Consider the following 19,877-nt stretch of genomic DNA (forward strand, 5'->3'; position numbering starts at 1 on the left):
TGGGTGTGAGTGTTTCATCATAAAAGCTGTCACAAAGAAATGAAACACTTTTTTATGTGAAAACTCCCTGACAGTGGGGCATTGTTTAAAAAAAAAAAACAACCTGTAGGTTCATTGATGAGTTCATAGAGGGAATTCAGGTCCTTCTTGTTTTAAAGGACTAATTCCCTTCAGTTTTCTGTTTAGCCTGTGACATCAGGTGACTGACTTAACCTATTTTGAATTTTCTCCTATTTTTTACCTTTGAGAAACTCCTTTGTTGCTTTAGCAGCATGTTTGGGCTCATTGTTTTGTTAGAGGGTTAAAGTGCCATCCAATGAAGCTTGGAGGAATTTTATCAAACTTCAGCTGATGTTTCTGTACATCTCAGAAGTCACCGTGTTCCTGCCATCCGCAGTCGCATATCATGCAAGCCCACGCTGTAACGCCACCAGCATGTTTTTACAGATGAGTTTCTGTGGTTGACATCATAGGCACTTCCTCTTCAATCCCACTCTGCGCTCTTATCATCGCTCTCATACACAGTGATCTTGGTCTCATCTGTACACTTGATCTTGATTTCCCAGAATTCTGCAGGCTCTTGTAGGTCCTTTTTAGTCAACTGTAATCTGGTCATCATCCGTCCGTGGCTAACTAGAGGTTTGCATCTTGCAAGGTAGACTCTGTGTTTCTGTTCATGAAGCTTTGTGGACTCTGTGGTCAGTGACAAATGTGCACCTGCCCCCCGAGGAGTGTCTCTGATCTGTCAAACAGGTTTATGAAGACATTTCTTTATTACAGGGAGAATTCTTCATCAGCTATGGGAGGTCCTCCTTGGCCCACTAGTCCCTTTATTGTTATGAAGCTCTCAGTTCTCCTCCTTCTTAATAATGTTCCAAACCATTGATTTTGGTATGCCTGAGGTTTGGCCAATGTCTCTTACTGTTTTCTTCTTGTTTTTCAGCCATATAATGGTTTCCTTGACTTTCATTGGCACAACTCTGGTCCTCATGTTGCCTAACAGTAAAAACAGACAACGCTGGGGCTTTTCCATACACATGTGCTGGCTTAGCTTGACTCGGTTTAACTCAGCACATCAGCCGAGCTTGGCAGGGATTTGCATCTCCATTACAACAGGGTTACCCATTTGAAGGTGTGCCTTTAACAGATGACGCACTTGTCTTGAGTTGAAAACAGGCAGATGTAGGCTGTTTCATTAGGCATTTTTTTCTGTCACAAAGCTCAGCAGGTAAAAGAAGCTGTTTACCTGTTGAAGGTGGAGCTGTTTGCAGAGGTGCAATAAAAAAGAGGCTGTTGTCTACAAATCTTCATCTCATCGTTTCTGTTTGTACCCCTTCCCCTTGCAATATGGAAGAACAGCCGCTAACAAGCTTGACTAATTCTGTTTCAAGCATTTAAAACCCTTCAAATTCTTCACAATAAAGGTCCCCCGTCATCTTGTTATCTAAAGTCATTCATTATGAAGCAGCAAACTCAGGAAATGTTGGGTTTTAACCAGCAGTAACATAACGCAATTCCTCACTGAAAGTAAACATGATGGAACCGTAAAAAAAAAAGAAGACAAAGGGGGTTGGCAAGCTGCATGGAGGCAGACCAGGTGCACGCTGGCCCCACTTGGGAAATAGTCCACCTGAGGTGCACCTTGGCATAACTTGCAGTGGCTGAGCTGGTAATGGAAACAAAAATCAGCTCAGTATAGATTGATTCAGTGCGGCCCAAACATTGAGGGCACTGTTTAGAGCACACTGTCTTGGTTCATTTGGTTTCCTCTGTTTTACTCTCTGTTCTCTCTCACATAATTCATGGCTGGATCTCCACCCCCAACCTTGTTTCTCTTTTCCTCCACGGTAGATTTTCTTCTTTTTCCACAGTTAAAATCTCATTTTCTCCCTCTTTCTCTCCTTGGAAGTTACCTCTCCCCCTCTCTCTTCATCGCTCTCAGTTTTCTAGCCTGCTCCGGTCCCTGCTTCATATAATCCTGTGTTTTTTGGCTCGCTCATTAGTTGTAGCAATAAACACACAGGGCCACAGGATGCCTCCAGAAAACTCCTCGACATGATTACTGCAGAGTCAGGCTTACATGCCACATATAGGAGGCCTGTGTTCTATAAAGTATGCTTGTGTGTATGGAAGACAGTAGGGAGTAGAGACAAACAGAGACAGTGCTTTGCTTTTTTCACTCTTACTTCTGCCAGGGAGTTTATGCATGCAGCAACAAATCACTGCAATGCACGTTCTGGTGAAGCAGTTAATAACAATGATTTTGTGGTCAAGCAACTAACCCATTAAACATGAGTAGAGTAAAGCCGGAGAGACCTCAGTGTTAGCACTGTTCGCACTGTGTGGCTCACTACGTCTGCCTTGCAGTTATACTAACATCAGTCAACAATAACGCGCAGCAATATATAGCTATCTGTCTATGTTGTCTTTCTGTGTATGTGTGTGTGTGTGTGTGCGTGTGGGGGGGTGGGCACGTTAACCACTGCATTGCTTAGCAACGTAGCATGTGCATGCACGGTATGTGAAAACTGCACAGCTCTCTTTGTTGTGTTTGTGGCTGCAGCTGCGGTGGAGTTTATGTCGCTTCTACATCTCTGTGTTGTGTGCTTTGCTGATGTTTTATTACGCTATTAAAGAGGAACTTTCTGTTGTCATAAAGGAGTGGACTACTGGCTCTCCGAGTGCCCTTCCAGTTTGTTTTTGGTGTGTGTGTGTGTGTGTGTGTGAAGCTAAGGCCATCTCACAATTTGTATGCACAAATTCACTCAAACATACAAGCATACTGAATGCAAATTGTGATTTGCAGTGTTTGTTTAGACATTGCTAACTAGAAGGGATAGGTTTCTTTTTGAATTCACGACTCCCGTGTGATTGCAATGGGATGAGTTTTTTCATAGAATTTTATGATCCCGATGACAACCCTGCTACAGCCCTTCTTATTCACTGCTGCTCAGTGTTCTCCGAGTTACTCCGGTGACCCCTTACAGGAGTAGCTCAGATGGTGTTTTGACAAGGGAAGTGCTGGCAACTCCCCCATTTTCAATAGGCTCATTATTAAGGCAGCTCTGCCAGGACTTAACTCAAGGCAGTATTTCTACGACCACAAAGGACTAATAAAAACACTTTGGCAAAGTCAGAAACCACACTGCAGCATGCACACAAGTGTGTGTATTTGTATGGAGTGAGTGCATAAGCTCCCTCCACATGTGAGAAACTTTAGACAGTACTTGACTCTGTCGTGGCTATGAATTATCCCATAAAAAACACATATGCATATCCATGTATATTATGCAAATGCATACACAGCATAACTTAAGGCCGTAGCCATGGAGTCAACGTTGATTGTACCTACCCACAGCAGTCAAGCAACTGTTTCTGCTGGGGTATGGCAACGCCACACCAAAGGCAGAACTCCTGTACACTGTGATACTGGAACCAGCAGTAATAATGAAGGTAATCTGTTGAGTTTAGTTATGGATAAGGATTTTTTCAGACAGTAGTGTATGGTTGCCTATCGCAGCTTTATCAATTATCATATAATCATTTTATCAATTTATATTTAATTTATTTAATTTACAAATTTATCAGCTATCCTTCAGTGGTTTTTTTTGTTTTGTTTTTTTTTTTTTCTTAATGGGGGCTGATTTAATGGTTTGCTTCCCAAGAATGACTGAAGGCCACTGCTCAGTGACAGACTCTCATTAAATGAGCTAACCCAGTAGCACAAAGAGGCCAGCAATGTCAGAGAGGGAATCTGTGAATTAAGGCTTTCAACCAAACCAGACCTTGTGACTGTTGAAACAGTGGAAAGATGGTTTTAGTAGTTCTGTTTTGTTCAAAGTTTGAATGAAGTGTGTTTCATGATGAGGTAACGAAAAAAAGAGAGAGAAATGTGGCTGACAATTATAGAGAATATAAAGTATATATGGTTACTATCGTCATATGGCAGGCAGCTACACACAGCAGAGAAGTAAAATAAAAATACAACACACTGTTTGGCATTAAAAGATTGCAAAATTGCTCTGCAGTTCGGTGGTGGCACGTGTCCGTGGGGAACTGCCTTTTGGTCTCCACGTGTTTTGAGTTTTTACAGGAAGAGGAGGGATATGATAACAAAAAACAACAGCAGAGCATCCTGTGTGATACTGCCGATTCCTTCTATTGAGAGGCTTTACTGTGGCTGCCAGGGTTGCTCAAGTCGAACAGCTCCTGTGAGAGGTTTTCATGTTGGTTAAAATCACACGCTCTCACTTGGAAATTGGATACTAACACACCAATGTCCCGGGTCTCTCTCTCACACAGTCTCGTTTCCTCCATCCCCATGTCTCTCTCTAAGTTTCCCGCTCTGTCTTGCTCATTTCCCCGCTGTCCAGTTTCCATCGCTGCAACTTTAATGCACATGCCAACTCTGCTCAGTCCATTTACACACACACAACACACACACACACACACTCATACAGAGGGCTCAGTCATTCAGTCTGTCAGTAATATGGTGAGCAGGACTAACAGAGAATAAATCATTTTTCCGCAGCACAGGTCTGCCCTGAACAAAGAGTCTGTGTGTATGTGTTTTTGTTGTGTGTGCGTGTTGGTCTATTAACATATTCCTTGAGCAAATTATTCTTCTTTCATGCATAACAGGCATAACATTTCGGCCCAAGCACAGGAAAGCAAAAGCCAAGAACAATTATTGTCCGCTGAACCAAGAATCGATCAAGTCATAAATACTCTTGAGCTGCTGCAGCTACGAAGCATCACACTTTGGCAGAGAAAACAGAGTTTGAGAAGCAAAACCACATAAAACCCCAACGTCTTATCATCTGTGGAAATTCCACGTCATTTTAGAGCACTTAAACTATAATCACATTATAGCTTGAGGCAAAGAGATGTAAGGCCATGATAAATACCGTAAAGATTGAATAGTTCCCGTTCCCATTGCCGTCAGCTGGGTGTGAAATGTGGAATGCTTCTGTTATGCAATTGCATTTAAAACTTAGTCTTACTAAATCTACCCAGAGAATGTCTCTTCATTCTTTTTCTTACCTGCTGTTGCTTAACTCGAAAAAGTCGGAGCATGTCCCTGTATACTCGGAATTCTTCTCTGACATTGTGCATTAAGATTGGCCACATATCCTTCATGCTTGGTTGCTGTATCCTGCCATAAACAACTGCCTCCCAGACCTCCTCCGAGATGCGTCCTGACGGCAGCGTCTTGACAATTGCTCTGGTTCCAGTACACACTGACTTGGTCATCTTAGGGAAAGACAGAGGGAGATTATTTCAGCATGTTTCATTGTTCTGTAACAAACTATAAATGATGAACAATGTCAAGAGTGATGAAAAGAAACACGTAAACATAACCAATAAGAAACAACACACTGGCTCAAATTCCATTTACTGTTTATATTTCATTATAACTGTTAGTCAGAAGATGGACAGAAAAGGAATGGTGCACTGAATACCTTTTTATTATTCTTGTAGAAGCGCCTCACTAGGACAGTGGAACGTTCTTTACGGTTCCTGATGAACTCTGTGTTATCCAGCAGGCCTTCTCCACCCCCCTCGTCACTGCTGCTGCCCCCGCTGCAGGGCCTGGTTACTCTCGAAGATGACCTCTCGCCGTTCCTCTGGGTTGTCGTCATGGTTTCGAGAGACGCCCGTCTGAAGAATAGTTTCTCTAGGGAACATTTGTTGACCCTGGGCCTTCTATTGAGCCTCTCTAAACTCGAGTAGCCATCTTTGAGGCCATGCCGGTGGCTGTGTCCATTTTGGTGATGCTGACGGTGGTTGGGATGGGGGGAGCTACAGGGAGATGACTCCAAAGAGTTCGGTTCACTGGATGGACTGCACTGAGATGGGAGGCAGGGTGATGTCTAGAAGAAGAAAACACTCAAATAAACCTGAAATACTCTCAATGATGTTTCTGTATAGCTCAAATGGGGTGAAGCATGAATTAATCCACAGTGTAAACACTGTGATGTTTGTTTTGTGCCTTGCACTAAAAAAACAAGCATATTTAGAGCACAGAAACGACATAACACAACCTCAGTGTAGCAGCTAAATGTATAGCAACTGACTCCTTTGTTACCTTGTGGAAAGCCTGCATAGACACAGGCAGGCTGCTGCGGCGGATGTGTCGCCGGTTGGACCGAGAGGGCCTGGAACTGAGGCAAGGGCTGTGAGCTGGGTTGTGGTAGGGGCTCGAACTGGATCTGGGACTGTGGCAACAGCAGATGTTTGGACTCATGTAAGAGCGAGACATGGTGCAGGAGCATCTGGAGCTGCCAGTTCTGTTCCTGCTTGCATCCACACCCTCGCCTGAGGTGTCCAGCTGGCAGGGAGATCCCTGCGAATTTTTCCCAGGTATCGGAGTAACCGTTTTATTCATTGTTTCAACTCTTTTGCCAGTCTCTAGATAAAGTTTCTTTTCGGTGCTCAAGATTTTTGAGTTGCAATCCAAACTCTCCTCATATTCCTCATTCAAAACTGTCCCTTTCCCACTGTCACACGACAACTTCCTATATAAGAGGAGGGACGGGCTGCTTCTGTGTTTTGAATGCCACAATTGGTCCGAGCACGGCTGTACTTCCTGGCTGTTATTTGCATGTCTGGCTTCCCTGCTGGGTCTGCTCCCAGCGAATGGAGGTGAAGCACGCTGAGCGAAACCTCCAGCCCCAGCCTGTGTTTGATTTTCTTCAGTAGCGATCGCGTCTCCCTGGAGCATCCTGCTTTATCCTTTGTTTCGCTGCAGCTCTGAAAATAATTGATTGCGTTTAAGCTGGAGAAATTTAACCAAACCACATTTAGACGCTCTTGAGACTTAGACTTTCAGTCATTTCTTATTTATTAAAAACTGAAAGCATCAGTCAAAAAAATGTCTCTAAGACTCTTAATTGCTAAGATTTGAGAAGCGACATCTTCCATCTCAATTAGTGGCTCCACGGTGTAGCAAGAGGAAATGAAATTTGCAGAGGAAATGAAGTTTGCAGACTTCAAACCCCATATATTGTGTAAGGTGACAGCACTCTCAGATTCATGACTCGACTGCTCTGAATGACTAATGATGGGGGGAAGCACATTTCTCTGTTTATTGATTGATTGAATGAGTGACTGATCAGCTTCCAAAGACCTCTTGAACGACTAAGACAGCACATCCATACAGAGTGTGCCTTGTGTTGCCTTGTTTTGTGTGTGTTGTGGAAACAGAAGCTTGTGCAGCTGTACAAACCCCCTGATAGAGAACCCACGGAGGTGACCCTGGAGGACTGAGGAATTTCCTTGATAGTACGGTTCACAATCACAGCTTACAAAGCCATGTGTGTGCCTGCAGGCACTAACGCTGTTTGGTCCTGACATGTATCTGTGGCATAGTTATCCTCTTGCAGGTCCTGAGAGAGAAGAGAGAACACAGACACACCAATCATTATTTAAATGGTGGTTTTAATGATTCACTTCCATAGAGTTTTTAATTCACAGTGCACACATTTTCAAGTCTTATGTCATTAAAGCATGTAAAGAGGATAGGGTACCACAGCAAGAAAGTTACAGGCTGACAAACACAAGTTCGAGAAGAAACTAAAAACTAAAACACATTTTACTAAACTTTAAGAGATCACAGTTTTCTCTTAGTTCCTTCAGTGCTCTCTTCTTTCATCGCATCAGCTTTCTTATCTTAAACTATTCAACTAAGATCATCACAGAGAGCGCGAGTCATTGTGACTGAAACAACTGAAACAACAAATACTGAATCTTAACAGGAAGGAAAAACACCCATTTTACACCCCTCAAAAACCAACTTTCTGAGGCAACAAGAATAAAACTATAAACAGTACAATTATCCTCATTTCCTGAGATGATGAATGAGATGTAGGATGTGTTATGTGCTTGGTATAGTTAAGTAAATGAGTGTGTCTGGACTATTACATCTCAGAGGTCAAAATTCTTCAGTAATGTTGCGTCTGGGATTAACTCCTCGGGCCCCATTATGACCACACTACCAAAATACCCACAATTAACAGCCTGCTATATGCTATAAGAACAGATCCTCTATCAGCACATCTAACATTATCATAATCTGACACTGGATTTGGGCAATCCCAGCTCACTACGACGTGATGTCAATGTAAAAAGTTATAGGGACACATGGTGGCTTAGGGGTTAAGGTGCTGACCTTGGACTTAAAGTGTGCACATTTCACATCTTACCATGATCGTTTGCTGCAGGTCATTTGCCATCTCTTAACCCCCATCAATTAAAGCATAATTACATTACATATATATAAAAAATAAGAAAGGTGGGAACAAGTCTTCACGAATTATAAACTAAACAGTCCATTTTCAGTGGCAGGCTTTCATCACACAAGGCTCGGCTTTAAATACAAAATGTTGTCTCTTACCCGGTATCTCAGAAAAAAATCACTTTTTTATGTCTATATCACTCTAGCACACAGAGTTATGCACCTCACATACACGAAATAACACCCTTAAGAGACAAAATCTCCCACAACATGCACACATACTAATTGTGTGGTTCTGGTATCGTCATGGTGGTCAGCGATGAATAAGTCCAAAAGAACTATAGCCCGAAACCTCATAATTAGAGTCACTACAGGCCTTAATTCCCTGCCAAAGTGCGTGGGCTTAAGCTGGAATGTGGGACCAAACCAGAGAGGGAGGACCAGTGTGTGTGCGTGTGTGTGTGTGTGGTGGAGAGAGAGAGAGAGAGAGAGAGAGATACAGATACAAACAAGGAGGAAAGAGCTCATTGATCTCCCCCGCACATACACACACACACACACACCTCAAGGTGCCTGTGCTGAACGTCTGCAGCCTCTTTTTAAGGCTCTGCTCTACATTCACACACAGATGAAAGGAGGAAACAGACAAGTGCTCCATTCATAAGAAAAAAGTGGCATCTAACCTTGACACAACTTACTCTTCAGCTCTCAACTGCAGCCTTTGGGATGACTGACAGCTCAGAGAAGATAACCTATGATGATGGGGGCATTTCCAGATAGATGTGCTTGATTTATGCTTATGTAGTCCAATGCCAGAACATTGTTCCACATATCTACAGCTGCACTCTGAATCAGCTGAATCAGGCACTACATTGCAGGCAATCATCATTGTTTTAATGGAGCTGCTAAGACAGTCTTAAGAGAATGAGCCACTCCTGTGAAAAACAGGAGACAAGCCAAGAATTCAGAATTTCCCAGAAACACCCAAGTGAAAATTAAATTTTGGAGTGAAGGAGGCCAGTCAAGGTCGTTACATCAAGTATTTTTACTCCAAACGAGCTTTAATAACCAATATAATGTAGCCAACTAAAAATTAATTTTGCATAAAAAACAAGCAAAACTACTCATTTTTATATATATATATATATATATATATATATATATATATATATATATATATATATATATATAACTTCTCCTGTATGGCATCAGTAAATCCAGTAACCCAAACAGATTTGAAAGTGTCACTTGCACAGGACACCTCTAACTGAAACACATGGGAAGAGCCTGCCTGGAGCTACGCACCTCACTGAGAGCACACACCTCTGACTTGAAGTTTTCTTGCAAGATAAACAATAAATAATAATAAAATATGAAAATCAAGATACTTTTCAGACGTCCAAGTCTTTATCGATAAACTATAGTCGATAGTCTGTTATTCGCTGTGCTGAGAGTCCACGCAGATCCTGCAGGATCGTACCTGCATGTGTCACAGCCAACTAACAGGTCCAACCAGATATATCAAAAGTACAAACCCTTTAGCCACAACAAGTGACACTGTTAAATAACACTGTCTTTGCTACTGCTTTCAATCCTGCTAAATATGAAACTTATTGTGGCATCAAATCATATTTTTTTTTACTTATTATTTCACTTTTTTTCACATTCAAAGTAAGAATAAATAAATACTTTCATATAATAACACTCCCCCTTGTTAACCTGTGTGTGCATGCCTATATTGCCTGAAATCAAAAATAAATAAAGTTTGGCATGTATGACATGTTATGTGCACCAACCTGTCATTGAAATTGGGTGTAGTTAATAAAGACTAAAGAGCAGCGACCGTAGCACCAGAGGCAAGTCACAGCAAGGACTACATTTGGGCAGGTGCAGGTGGGGGGGGGCAAAAACACGGCAAAAACATCATCAATATCAACTTCCTATTTGGAAGCCATCTGTGTTCAATATCTGCTGCTTCAGGTAATCCTGGGCCTGTACCGATGTTAGCTGTCGCATTAAGGCTGATGTCATTTGAGGAAACAAACTGACACAACACATGTTGGGGCATGAACCTGTCAAAATTATGGGTCAGGAAGGCAGTACTGGCATAGCACTCTGGTTGTCCCAGGCAAGAAGCTGAACACTGTAGCTTTAAACCCTGAAGCCATGTGCCTGACAGACAGCTGCGCTTGCCATCAAGCTAATTTAAAAACACTCTGAAATTAGCAACAGGATAGCATGTGGACTTAAAGTTTAATCTACAGCTGTTCATTTAGTATTTGACCTAGTGACTGTACTGCATTTAATTTACAGAAACAGCAGATGAAATGGCAATAAAAAAAAAGACTTCTCAGCACCACAACCACATAATGACCCTCCTATGAAATTTACAAATAAGTTCCTCAATAAAAAAAAAAGAATGACTGCAGTTGAAGACCTAAAAAAAACAATCATGCACACACACTATATACACTGTTGAAAGTAGCTCTTGTTATCGGCTGAACTGTGACCCTGAGCAGCAAAGCAAACGGCTCTTCCAGACTAAATCTCAGCCTCGGGCTAAGAACACAGACACATACAGGAAATCGGGTCACACAGAGTAAAGTGCACTGACCAAGAAAAGCCTCAATCACTTCTACTTCACCTACTGTATTGTACAAAATATTGTCCTATACATGGCACCACTCAGGCTTCTTTTGCTTAAAAAAATATCTAAAATGGTATAAAAGTACTCAAAGCACTCAGGTATCATTTGATGACAGTACTTACATTAATGTAAACAATAAGTCTTGTAGACAGGTGATTCAGGATTCCCACTCAGTATCTTGTTGTCAACCGAGTGAGACACACAGAAGGAGAGTGAAAGAGAGAGTGTGTGTGTGTGTGTGTGTGTGAGAGAGAGAGAGAGAGAGACAGACACTGAGTGACAGAGACAAAGACTGACATGAGGGATGGGTCTTCAACAGTCAGTCTGCAAGCTCAGCAGCCAATCAGAGTGTGTTTTCAAAGCCTGTGCACAGTTCATTAACATAAAAACTTGACAGTCATATGACTGACAGTTACGGCTCAAGGCAAAGGACTGCAGCGACACAGGAAACATGAAACATTTGTGAATGGTTTATGTCCTGAATGAAATACTGTACAGTCTATGTTGGTATGACTTAACAAAGCATTTTAATGTATGAATGATGAATGATGAATGATGATAGATAGATAGATACTATATTGACCCCGAGGGAAATTCAAGCAATAGATATGTCATAATATTAAAACAGTTTGACATTTTATGAAATGTACAAGTTCGAGAGGTAGATTTGGAGATCAATACCATTATCATTTCTGGAAGGTAAATGTCAAGCTATCAGTGCTGGGCAAGCTGCTAGGCAAATGTAGTGAGTTAAGCTACGGTAACGTTGTACCAGCTCAATTCCAAGTCAACGATATCTCATTGGCCAATGAAACAATGAAAGCCTGAACAATAAACTGCGATCTCTGCTCTCACTGCTCCAAAACTATCCTCTACATAATGACATATTAACAAGCTATATGGTGTGTGTGTGTGTGTGTGTGCGTGTGCATGTATGTGTATAGTATGTAGCGCTTGTGTTTTCAATATTGCTTGCACTTTTATGCAGACTGCAGCAGAAAACACTTTCAGAAACGTCTCAGTCGGCGACGCCACCACCACATTATTCAAAAATGTACTTTAACTTGGGATGCCGCCTAACACTGGAAGCTACAGACACCAGTCAGTTAACTTAGCATTAAAAAAAAATACAGATGGAATCAGTTAACTTGTTTCTGTCCAAAGCTAACAAAATCCCCCAACCAGCAACTCTAAAACCAATTAACACATTACAGCGAGTTGGACTTTTTGTCCATCAAAGCCCAGCTGGATCATCTGAGTTTTAGGAATATTTAAAAAATATGAATTAAGGTCAGTAAGGACAGCCAGTTGTCTGTCCACCCTGCTTTCAAAGAGAACTGTCGGCTACTCTGACCAATAAGGAAAAACATTACCCGTCCTGCAATAAAGTGTAACACGTGTTGATAAAAGCAGAAGGGGATGATCTCAGCACTTCTGACAGTCCTGAAGAAACTTAATCAGAGTCAGATGGCTAACAACAGAACTGTGGAGATTTTTTTTTTTTGTATTTTAGAGTGTGTGTCAGTTATTCCCTCATTTATCACAAAAGGTTATTTCCAAACTGCCTTACATCAGTTAAAAAAAAAAAAAAAAGTACAGCGTAGCTTGTTTTATTACACCATGTAATACTAATTTTGCTGTCAAATACAGGGAATGTTACAGTATTTCACAGCAGTGCAGAAAAACGTTAACAAACAACCACATCAGCCGGGTCCACATCAGCAAAGTCTCTAGTTTTACCTGTGAGTTTTAATCAATTTTAAGGGTATCTCACGCCTATAGAATGAAGATATGGCGCCATTCGAGACTTAAGAGGTAGGTAAACAACAGTGCCAAATGTAAGTGGGACAGATGGGTTGGTACTTGAGGAATGTATAAGTAGGAAAATGTTAACATGATGGCTGGAAGTACTTGTTAAGCGGACAGTAGACCAAGTCTCGAGTTGGTCACAACTGATGGAGTGATTTTAATCTGCATCTGAAACGGCTCGGAAATGGGCCACAGTTGTTTACAGTGAGTAACACTTTTGTTTTAAGGAGTTTGTGTCTCAGGACTGGAACAGTTTGTGAGCCCCTGTCCTAAATCATTGTTTATCCCCTCAACAGGGGGGCCTTCGCTCTCACATAAAAGCCTTTTTCTAATGTTCATTCATGAGGGATTATTTCACAACTCATCCAAGCGATGACTCAAAGCCTGGTATGTGATTAGGACACAGGGCACAGGAGAGCAAAGCCCGATCACCGAGGTAGAAAAACCTTTGTGATTATTACATCCTTCAATGCCACATAGTCAGTGGATGAGGAAAGAAATTAAATGACGTGGAAAATGTCAAAGTGTAAAATGAGCATCAGATTGCCATTTATTCTCCTGAGCCTCCAAAGCGCTCAGCTAAATACTTCACACCGAGATCTGGCATTTGATCTTTAGCATTCCTGCAGCTCAATAAGCTGGTCAGGGAGAGAAGGAACCCCCGTTTTTTTGTTGTGTAGGGGCCATGGAAGACAAAAAAAGGCATACCATGTGAGTACAACAGAGTGACGCTCCAAACGGTGGCATCCAACTGCAAGGAAACAGTCACGCAATGACAACCCACGTTTCAGTTAGATTATCCCTTCAGACACAAATACTTTGGTGGCGCCAAAAAGGTGACCATTAGTACGGTAGATAAAGTGTCCAAACCCTCTGTGACACAGGCCACAGATTTGACGTGCATACATAAAGAAACTCCTTTCGGTGCACAAGGGACTAGCAAGGAGGAGAAATAAGGAAAACACAATCCTGCAGAAAGAGTAATAGAAAACATAATGCTACTAAGTATGCACTGATACTATAACTGATATTCTTATCAGTCTCTACATTCAAATGTTAATGTTAAGTACTCCCATCAAACTGTACTGTCAATAAAATTAAGGAGAAAGCTCTACGAGCCAACCAGAGACAACCCTGCACAGTTCCCTTTAAATTTTTAGTATAGTTATGTACTCTTGATGCAAGGACCCCCCCCCTTTCCCAAAAAAACCCCACCCTCTCTCTCTTTAACACACTGGGTCAAAGAAGAAAAGACATGTCATATGACTACAATAGAATCACATTCCTTAAACTGGTCACAGTTGAAAAGAATGTTACCACGCAGTGCAAGGACATACATAAAGGGAGAGATCAGTGTAGCTTTCCATTAAAGGGAAAACACCACTAATAAAAGAGACTCACGTGAATCTTTCTGATAACAACACGTATAACTTATATCTCTGTTTGGATTTTTGCATCATTGTTAAAATGACTGTACGAATGAATCACCTGATTTTTATTCCAAATGATCAGCCTCTAATTTTTAAAGCAATAATCACACATTAACTGGGAGTAATAGATGTCTTCATCTTATTTACACATGTGAGACCACCATCAACAATAAGAAGTTTATTGTTGAAATACCACACAATGAGATAAAAAGCTACATACCTCTCTTAAATATTCATTTTTACAATGGGAACATCTAAATAGTGCCTTGAGTCCCAACTCAAGTTTTGAGCAGATTCCAAGAGCTCGAATTGGCCCACACCCAGTGGGAGAATCCAGCCAGCTTTAGGCAGAGGATCACAGCTCAAGTGGTTAAGAACTGATGGAAAACTGCTTTCCATCTGCTGGCCTGCAAATCTCAGTAGAGAAGACTTGAACTGAAATGGAATCTGTACTTTATCGATAACCAGACAAATAGGACCCCATCACCACCACCACCCACACACACACACACACACACGCACACCATTTTAAGTATTTGAAGCATGTGTTATCATTCACTAGAAGGGAGTTTTATAAAATTGGGTTGGGAGGATTGGTTATGTTTAGATTAGTCATGGTCACATAATGGGGCCAAACAGTTGCCTTATGGACTGCTTTTTTTGTCATAAAAAAAAAATAATTTTGGAAATAATACTAAAGACTGACAGTTTATTCATTTGAAGAGGCTACACACCCTGAAAAATCTTTAACAATCTGATCTGTCAGGAATGATGACAGCTAAGGACTGAAATATCTTTGATTCGTGCAAGTTTTTTCAAATCAGCCACCAGCAGAGCCCGTAAATACTTAAACAGCTACTGGGGAACAGGGGAACGTGAGTGATGAAAGAAAGAAAAGACTGTCCACCTTCTCGTTAACAAACTGTACCCCCATGCATAGCACCAAACAGACTGTGGCTGGAAAAGAAAAACAAAGTTAAAAGGATGAAATCTCAACTTGCAATCAACCTCAACCTTCGCAGGTTTGCTTTCATTTTCAAGTTTGCCTCTGCCAGTAATAGAGTGAGAAGCTGGTAACACTGGGAGCAGTGCTGCAAACAGAACAGACTTTTCATGCGAGGGACCTGGAGAACATATGGCTTTGATTAGAGGGCAGGGTAGACAGAGGCTCCAGTGGAAACTGCACTGAAAGGGAGAGAGAGGCTCTGTGTGTGTGTGAGCGAGTGTATATCTGTGTGTGTGTGTGTGTGTGTGCGATACTGTAACAACAGAGGCAGAGGGCTGACTCAAGAAGGGGTGACGGTATTTTCACGGCGGATGAGTGTGTGAATGCTGTGTGCGTGGAACAAAGAGAGAGAGGGAGAGAAAAAAAAAAAGATGACTCAAAAGGAGGAGACTGCTGAACTTGAAAATCAGAATGAAAAACGAGTGCCAGTATTTGTCAAAGTGTGTGTCTATAACGACAGAAACGGCATAACAAAAGTGAATCATGTCAGTAGAAATAATAAGTCGTGTCCATAACGCACTTTGCATATGGTTTGGCAAAACCTTCACTGTGACCCTGTGGCCCTCGGTTCGAAGTTTTTCATACATCAAACGACATACTTGTTGCTGTTGATTAAAATCAGATGTGAAGGCTGCTCTTTGCGATCAGCTGTTTTATTTCACAGAGCACATCGAATGTTTAGGGATAGATGAATGATTATGTAAGCATATGGCAATCACTGAGCATGTGACTTAGCCTGACTACAATCAAAATGTTAAACAAGTTTTCGTTCTCATCGCCCACTTAATCAATCAATTTCCAGTTTTTGCCCAGACAAAGTAAAAGTGAGTTAATCTCTCTCTTATATTGACTTCAAGCTCAGCGAAATCTGGTTTCAACACTGAAGCCAGAAGACTGTTGTGGATGATTACATACAATAATTGATTTGTTCAGCGCTTAACACTTTGCCTAAACTCTGATTATGTTCACACATGTCATCTGTATGTAAGACGGCAGAAAATGCATATTTTATTAGGAATTATTGTGAAAATATAAAGGGAAAAATTGCTTGAGTCTTAGAACCAGTTATTAAGATTTCTTAGTCTCTGAACATACAAATTTAGTGAAAACATAGCAACTCCAGGTTTAACATCTTAAAACATCTTCAAAAGGTGCAAAATGCAAAATATGGCCAAAATTCGAGTTTAAAACAAAATGAACTAAAATGATCAACCAGAACTGCTGGTGTCTGTGCATTGTGGAACCCGGATATCTAAGGAAGTTAGCATGCTAACCAGCTAGCCTGGCCCATCTGGACTCGTAATACCGCTCTTTGTACCTCTACAGACAACAGTCGAGCAGCCGTCGTCAAACTGTCCCCTGCTGGTCTCAGAGGATGTGTCCTGTCCAAGTCTGGTGTCTGTCCGTGTTTACTTCCCCTCGCAATCAGAGGTCGCCATCCCAGCAGACTTCACTCACCTGTAGGGCCACTAGCTCCACCGCTAACTGAGCTAACTGGTAGCTACAGCCAAACCAAACATAACTGCAGCAAAGAGCGTAGCAAGCAGCAGTTAGAAGTTACTCTGATAACATGCTGCTTCCTTAAGTTTCCCCTTTAAACAGCACTCAATTTACGATTTTAAATGCAGCCTTTAACTCTATTTATATTGGTGGCAAATATATCAGAATATTAAATCAAACAAATCATACCGAAACACCAAATATGAGGAGTACAGCTATGACAGAAAGAAAGCTGGCACACAGGTGGTGAAGTAAAATACAAATAAGCGTAGCAATGCACCAGCCAAAGGCAAGGAAAGCAGAGGGGTGCTGGTAAACATGGAAGTTAAAAAAAAAAAAAATGTGCGATATAAAAATTATTCAAATTCATTTCAGTTAGAAACCCCTCAGTGCAAACAAAAACAGTCCATAGTGCGCCTTTAAAATCTACAGGGGCAATCAAAGGGAACCGGTAGCTTGATACACCTGTGGCAAAACAAATAAATTCATCAGGTGTTTGACTTTTGGATGAAGGTCAAAGGTCAGTTACGAACACATCGAAACCAACACAAAACTGTAACCTCATCAAGACAAATCTGGAGCTGATCCAGAGATGAGCAAATACCTTGTGTCTGCTGTGTTTTTTTTTATTTTCTGGAAATAAGGATGCACCAATACAGAGAACAGCAAGTCTGAAAACAAGTCCAACCAGTCTCCCATCCCTCCATGCTCCACCTTTCCTCCTCAAGACATCACCACACCTTCTCCCCAACTGCTAACTCAAAATACGACATGATTCTGGAGCGCACATACTGGCAGTAAGCTGAATAAATATGCACTATAATGCAAACACTATAAATATTGGAAAGGAAGAGGAAGGAAGGTTTTCGGTATTTAAAAATACTGTACTGGAATACCTTTAAAGAACATGGATGGAAGTGTTTTATCATGAGCGTATCAGACAATCAGTCATATCAATCTGCAGGTGATGCCTGGGGGGACTCTGCCCATGTAAACACTAACCTGACCTGTCAAACTAAAAGCAAACATTCGTGCACACACAAAGTGAATTTAAGTGTTACCATCTCAGGCAAAAAAAAAAAAAAGAAACCAAACTGTTATCCACATTTGGTAGGAGTTTGCTTCTGCAGGGAGTTTCAGGGGAGGTAAATTGAGTTGAGCGCCCCGGCTGAGTCAACCTCACAACCAAATTTAAGCTACATTCCTTTCTAAAAACCGGACAAACCCAAGTGGCTGCAACAACATCAGCGTCGGTCTGACTTGGGGTCACTTTGAGGTTCTTGGACACCGCGAGCTCCCTCACAAACAGACCGCACTCGGCTAAAACACTCGTGCAAACGCGACCCAAATGAAAAGGTGTCTAAACGTGTGTACACGCGACAGTTTGAGGATGTGGTGACCCAAACTTACCGACCGACGCTGTCAAATTTAGTTAGCATCCATCGAAACTCCTCCGCACGCTGGGTAGTTCAACACATGTTCTGCTAAGTTTTTGTTCACTTGATCCGCTCCACAGCTCTCGCGGAGAGACAGTTGATGCAGCAACTCGTGCTGCGGTGGGAAACCGCTCTCTTCTCTGATGCCTTCAGGTGCTCCTCGGAGATCTGTACTCCAAATTCAAAATCAGGACTCGTAATTTTGTAGCAAAAAAATATTTTCAGGAAAAAAAAGCTTTTGTTTTTGTTTTTTACGGACTGTATCTTTGACTCCAGTCTCGTGGGAATGTAACAGACGAATATTTTGCTCGGCTACTTTTGAATTACCTTTATTTTTATAAAATTATACATAGGCTAGCTGATTGATGGAATAGTCCCAGGTATAGGTAAACACGAAGACTAACATGTTGCCACAAGTAATGAACAGAAATAAAATAACAGTAGTAAGAATATAATGTATTTATTGTTTTACAGGCTTGTAGCTCAAAAACCAGGAGAGTGCAGTTTGTAATGTTGTAATGTTTAGTTGTTGTTGTTTGTTTTTTTAGTAAAGTTATCAGTTGCAAATATACTTAGAAATTTGAGACACATACATTCTGTACTATGGCAAGTGCCGGATTATTATTATTATTATTGTTACCCAATCCAATCCAAAGGTAGTAATTGTTTTCATTTATATTGTGCTCACATGGTATATTCCTATTGCTAAGTTAATTAATTAAAATTCCACAAAGTGACTGACAGCAGAGGAGCAGAGTATTACTCCAGCAGAGGAGAACTGACTGGATTGGATGGGAATTTAGAGGTGATAAGGTAGGAACGCAATGCACAGAGGGTGTCACTCATATAATTTATAGGCATGATATTACTTTGGAAGTCACGGTTACTTACGTATTTTGTTTTAAGTGGCAAATGCAAGACACATGCATTTAATTGTGCTCTTCTCGTGCGTGGCTTATAACGTGATGACCTCAGACCAAAACATACGACAGCACGCGAATGCAGCATCTCCTTCTCTCACAGTAGCCAACTGAGCTGAGGACAGGAGGACAATAACTGCGGTTCTGGGTTACTTTGTGTTACTGTGTGTGTGTGTGTGTGTGTGTGTGTGTGTGTGTGTGTGTGTGTGTGTGTGTGTGTGTGTGTGTGTGCGTGTGTCACCGCATTGGAATGTCTGGCTACAACTTCGCACCATTGCCAGTCGTCTACTTCATGTAGCGTACCCTATAGCTACATTGTTTCCACTATCCCAAATGATTTAGGTTTTATTGCAGTTCACAACAGACTTCAGAGTAAATGTGTCCAGCCTTATATAGACTTGTTATGTCCGCCTGTAGTTGGTGTAACTGACGGGCCAGTCACAGATATAAATTTGACAAGGCTACTTGATAAAATAGCCGCTTCCGGTGCAGGTTGGTCCAGACGAGTGTCATCCTCACTCACCTGTGTATACCACAGGAGAGCCAGATGTGTGTGACAGGTTCAAGTGACAGGTTCAGCTGGCAGATGCGTGATATCTGGCCTTAATGTGTTCACTGGGCTGTCAATGGCGAGTTTCACGTAAAGCAAATATTTGTCGCATAATGCCATTGCTCTCCTGATTGCACAATTGTTTTAATTAGCATGTTATTAGGCTCGCGTGTGCAACAGTAGAGCGTAGGCTAGTTTGCAGTTGTTCCGCCTCTGCACGCAACACGGCCCCGCCCCCAGAGATAGGGAAAGCACGTGCTCGAGAGAGACGTCTTTTCCAACTTCACAGCCTATAACTTCATTTATTTCAACTTGGAAAATGAGGGATTATTTTCCTATTCCC

General features: G+C 41.6%; 1 protein-coding gene across 5 annotated transcripts in view; it reads right to left on the reverse strand.

Annotated features, from left to right (window-relative positions):
- plce1 (phospholipase C, epsilon 1) overlaps positions 1-18,216 on the reverse strand; it is a 76,682-nt gene extending 58,466 nt beyond the window's left edge. For 3 of the 5 annotated variants that reach the window (XM_046377564.1, XM_046377566.1, XM_046377565.1), the window contains exons 1-5: positions 18,039-18,215; positions 7,229-7,388; positions 6,089-6,753; positions 5,463-5,873; positions 5,044-5,253 (exon numbers count right to left, since the gene is read on the reverse strand). In XM_046377564.1, the coding sequence (XP_046233520.1) occupies positions 5,044-5,253; positions 5,463-5,873; positions 6,089-6,724 (1,257 nt within the window). In that variant the 5' untranslated portion in view covers positions 6,725-6,753; positions 7,229-7,388; positions 18,039-18,215. Of the gene's footprint in view, positions 1-5,043; positions 5,254-5,462; positions 5,874-6,088; positions 6,754-7,228; positions 7,389-11,005; positions 11,096-18,038 lie in introns of those variants that run through there. The other 2 variants (XM_046377562.1, XM_046377563.1) reach the window with 2 other exon arrangements.
- Positions 18,217-19,877: the final 1,661 nt, after the last annotated feature.

Source organism: Scatophagus argus, chromosome 21 (genome assembly GCF_020382885.2).
Source record: "Scatophagus argus isolate fScaArg1 chromosome 21, fScaArg1.pri, whole genome shotgun sequence".
Taxonomy (NCBI): domain Eukaryota; kingdom Metazoa; phylum Chordata; class Actinopteri; family Scatophagidae; genus Scatophagus; species Scatophagus argus.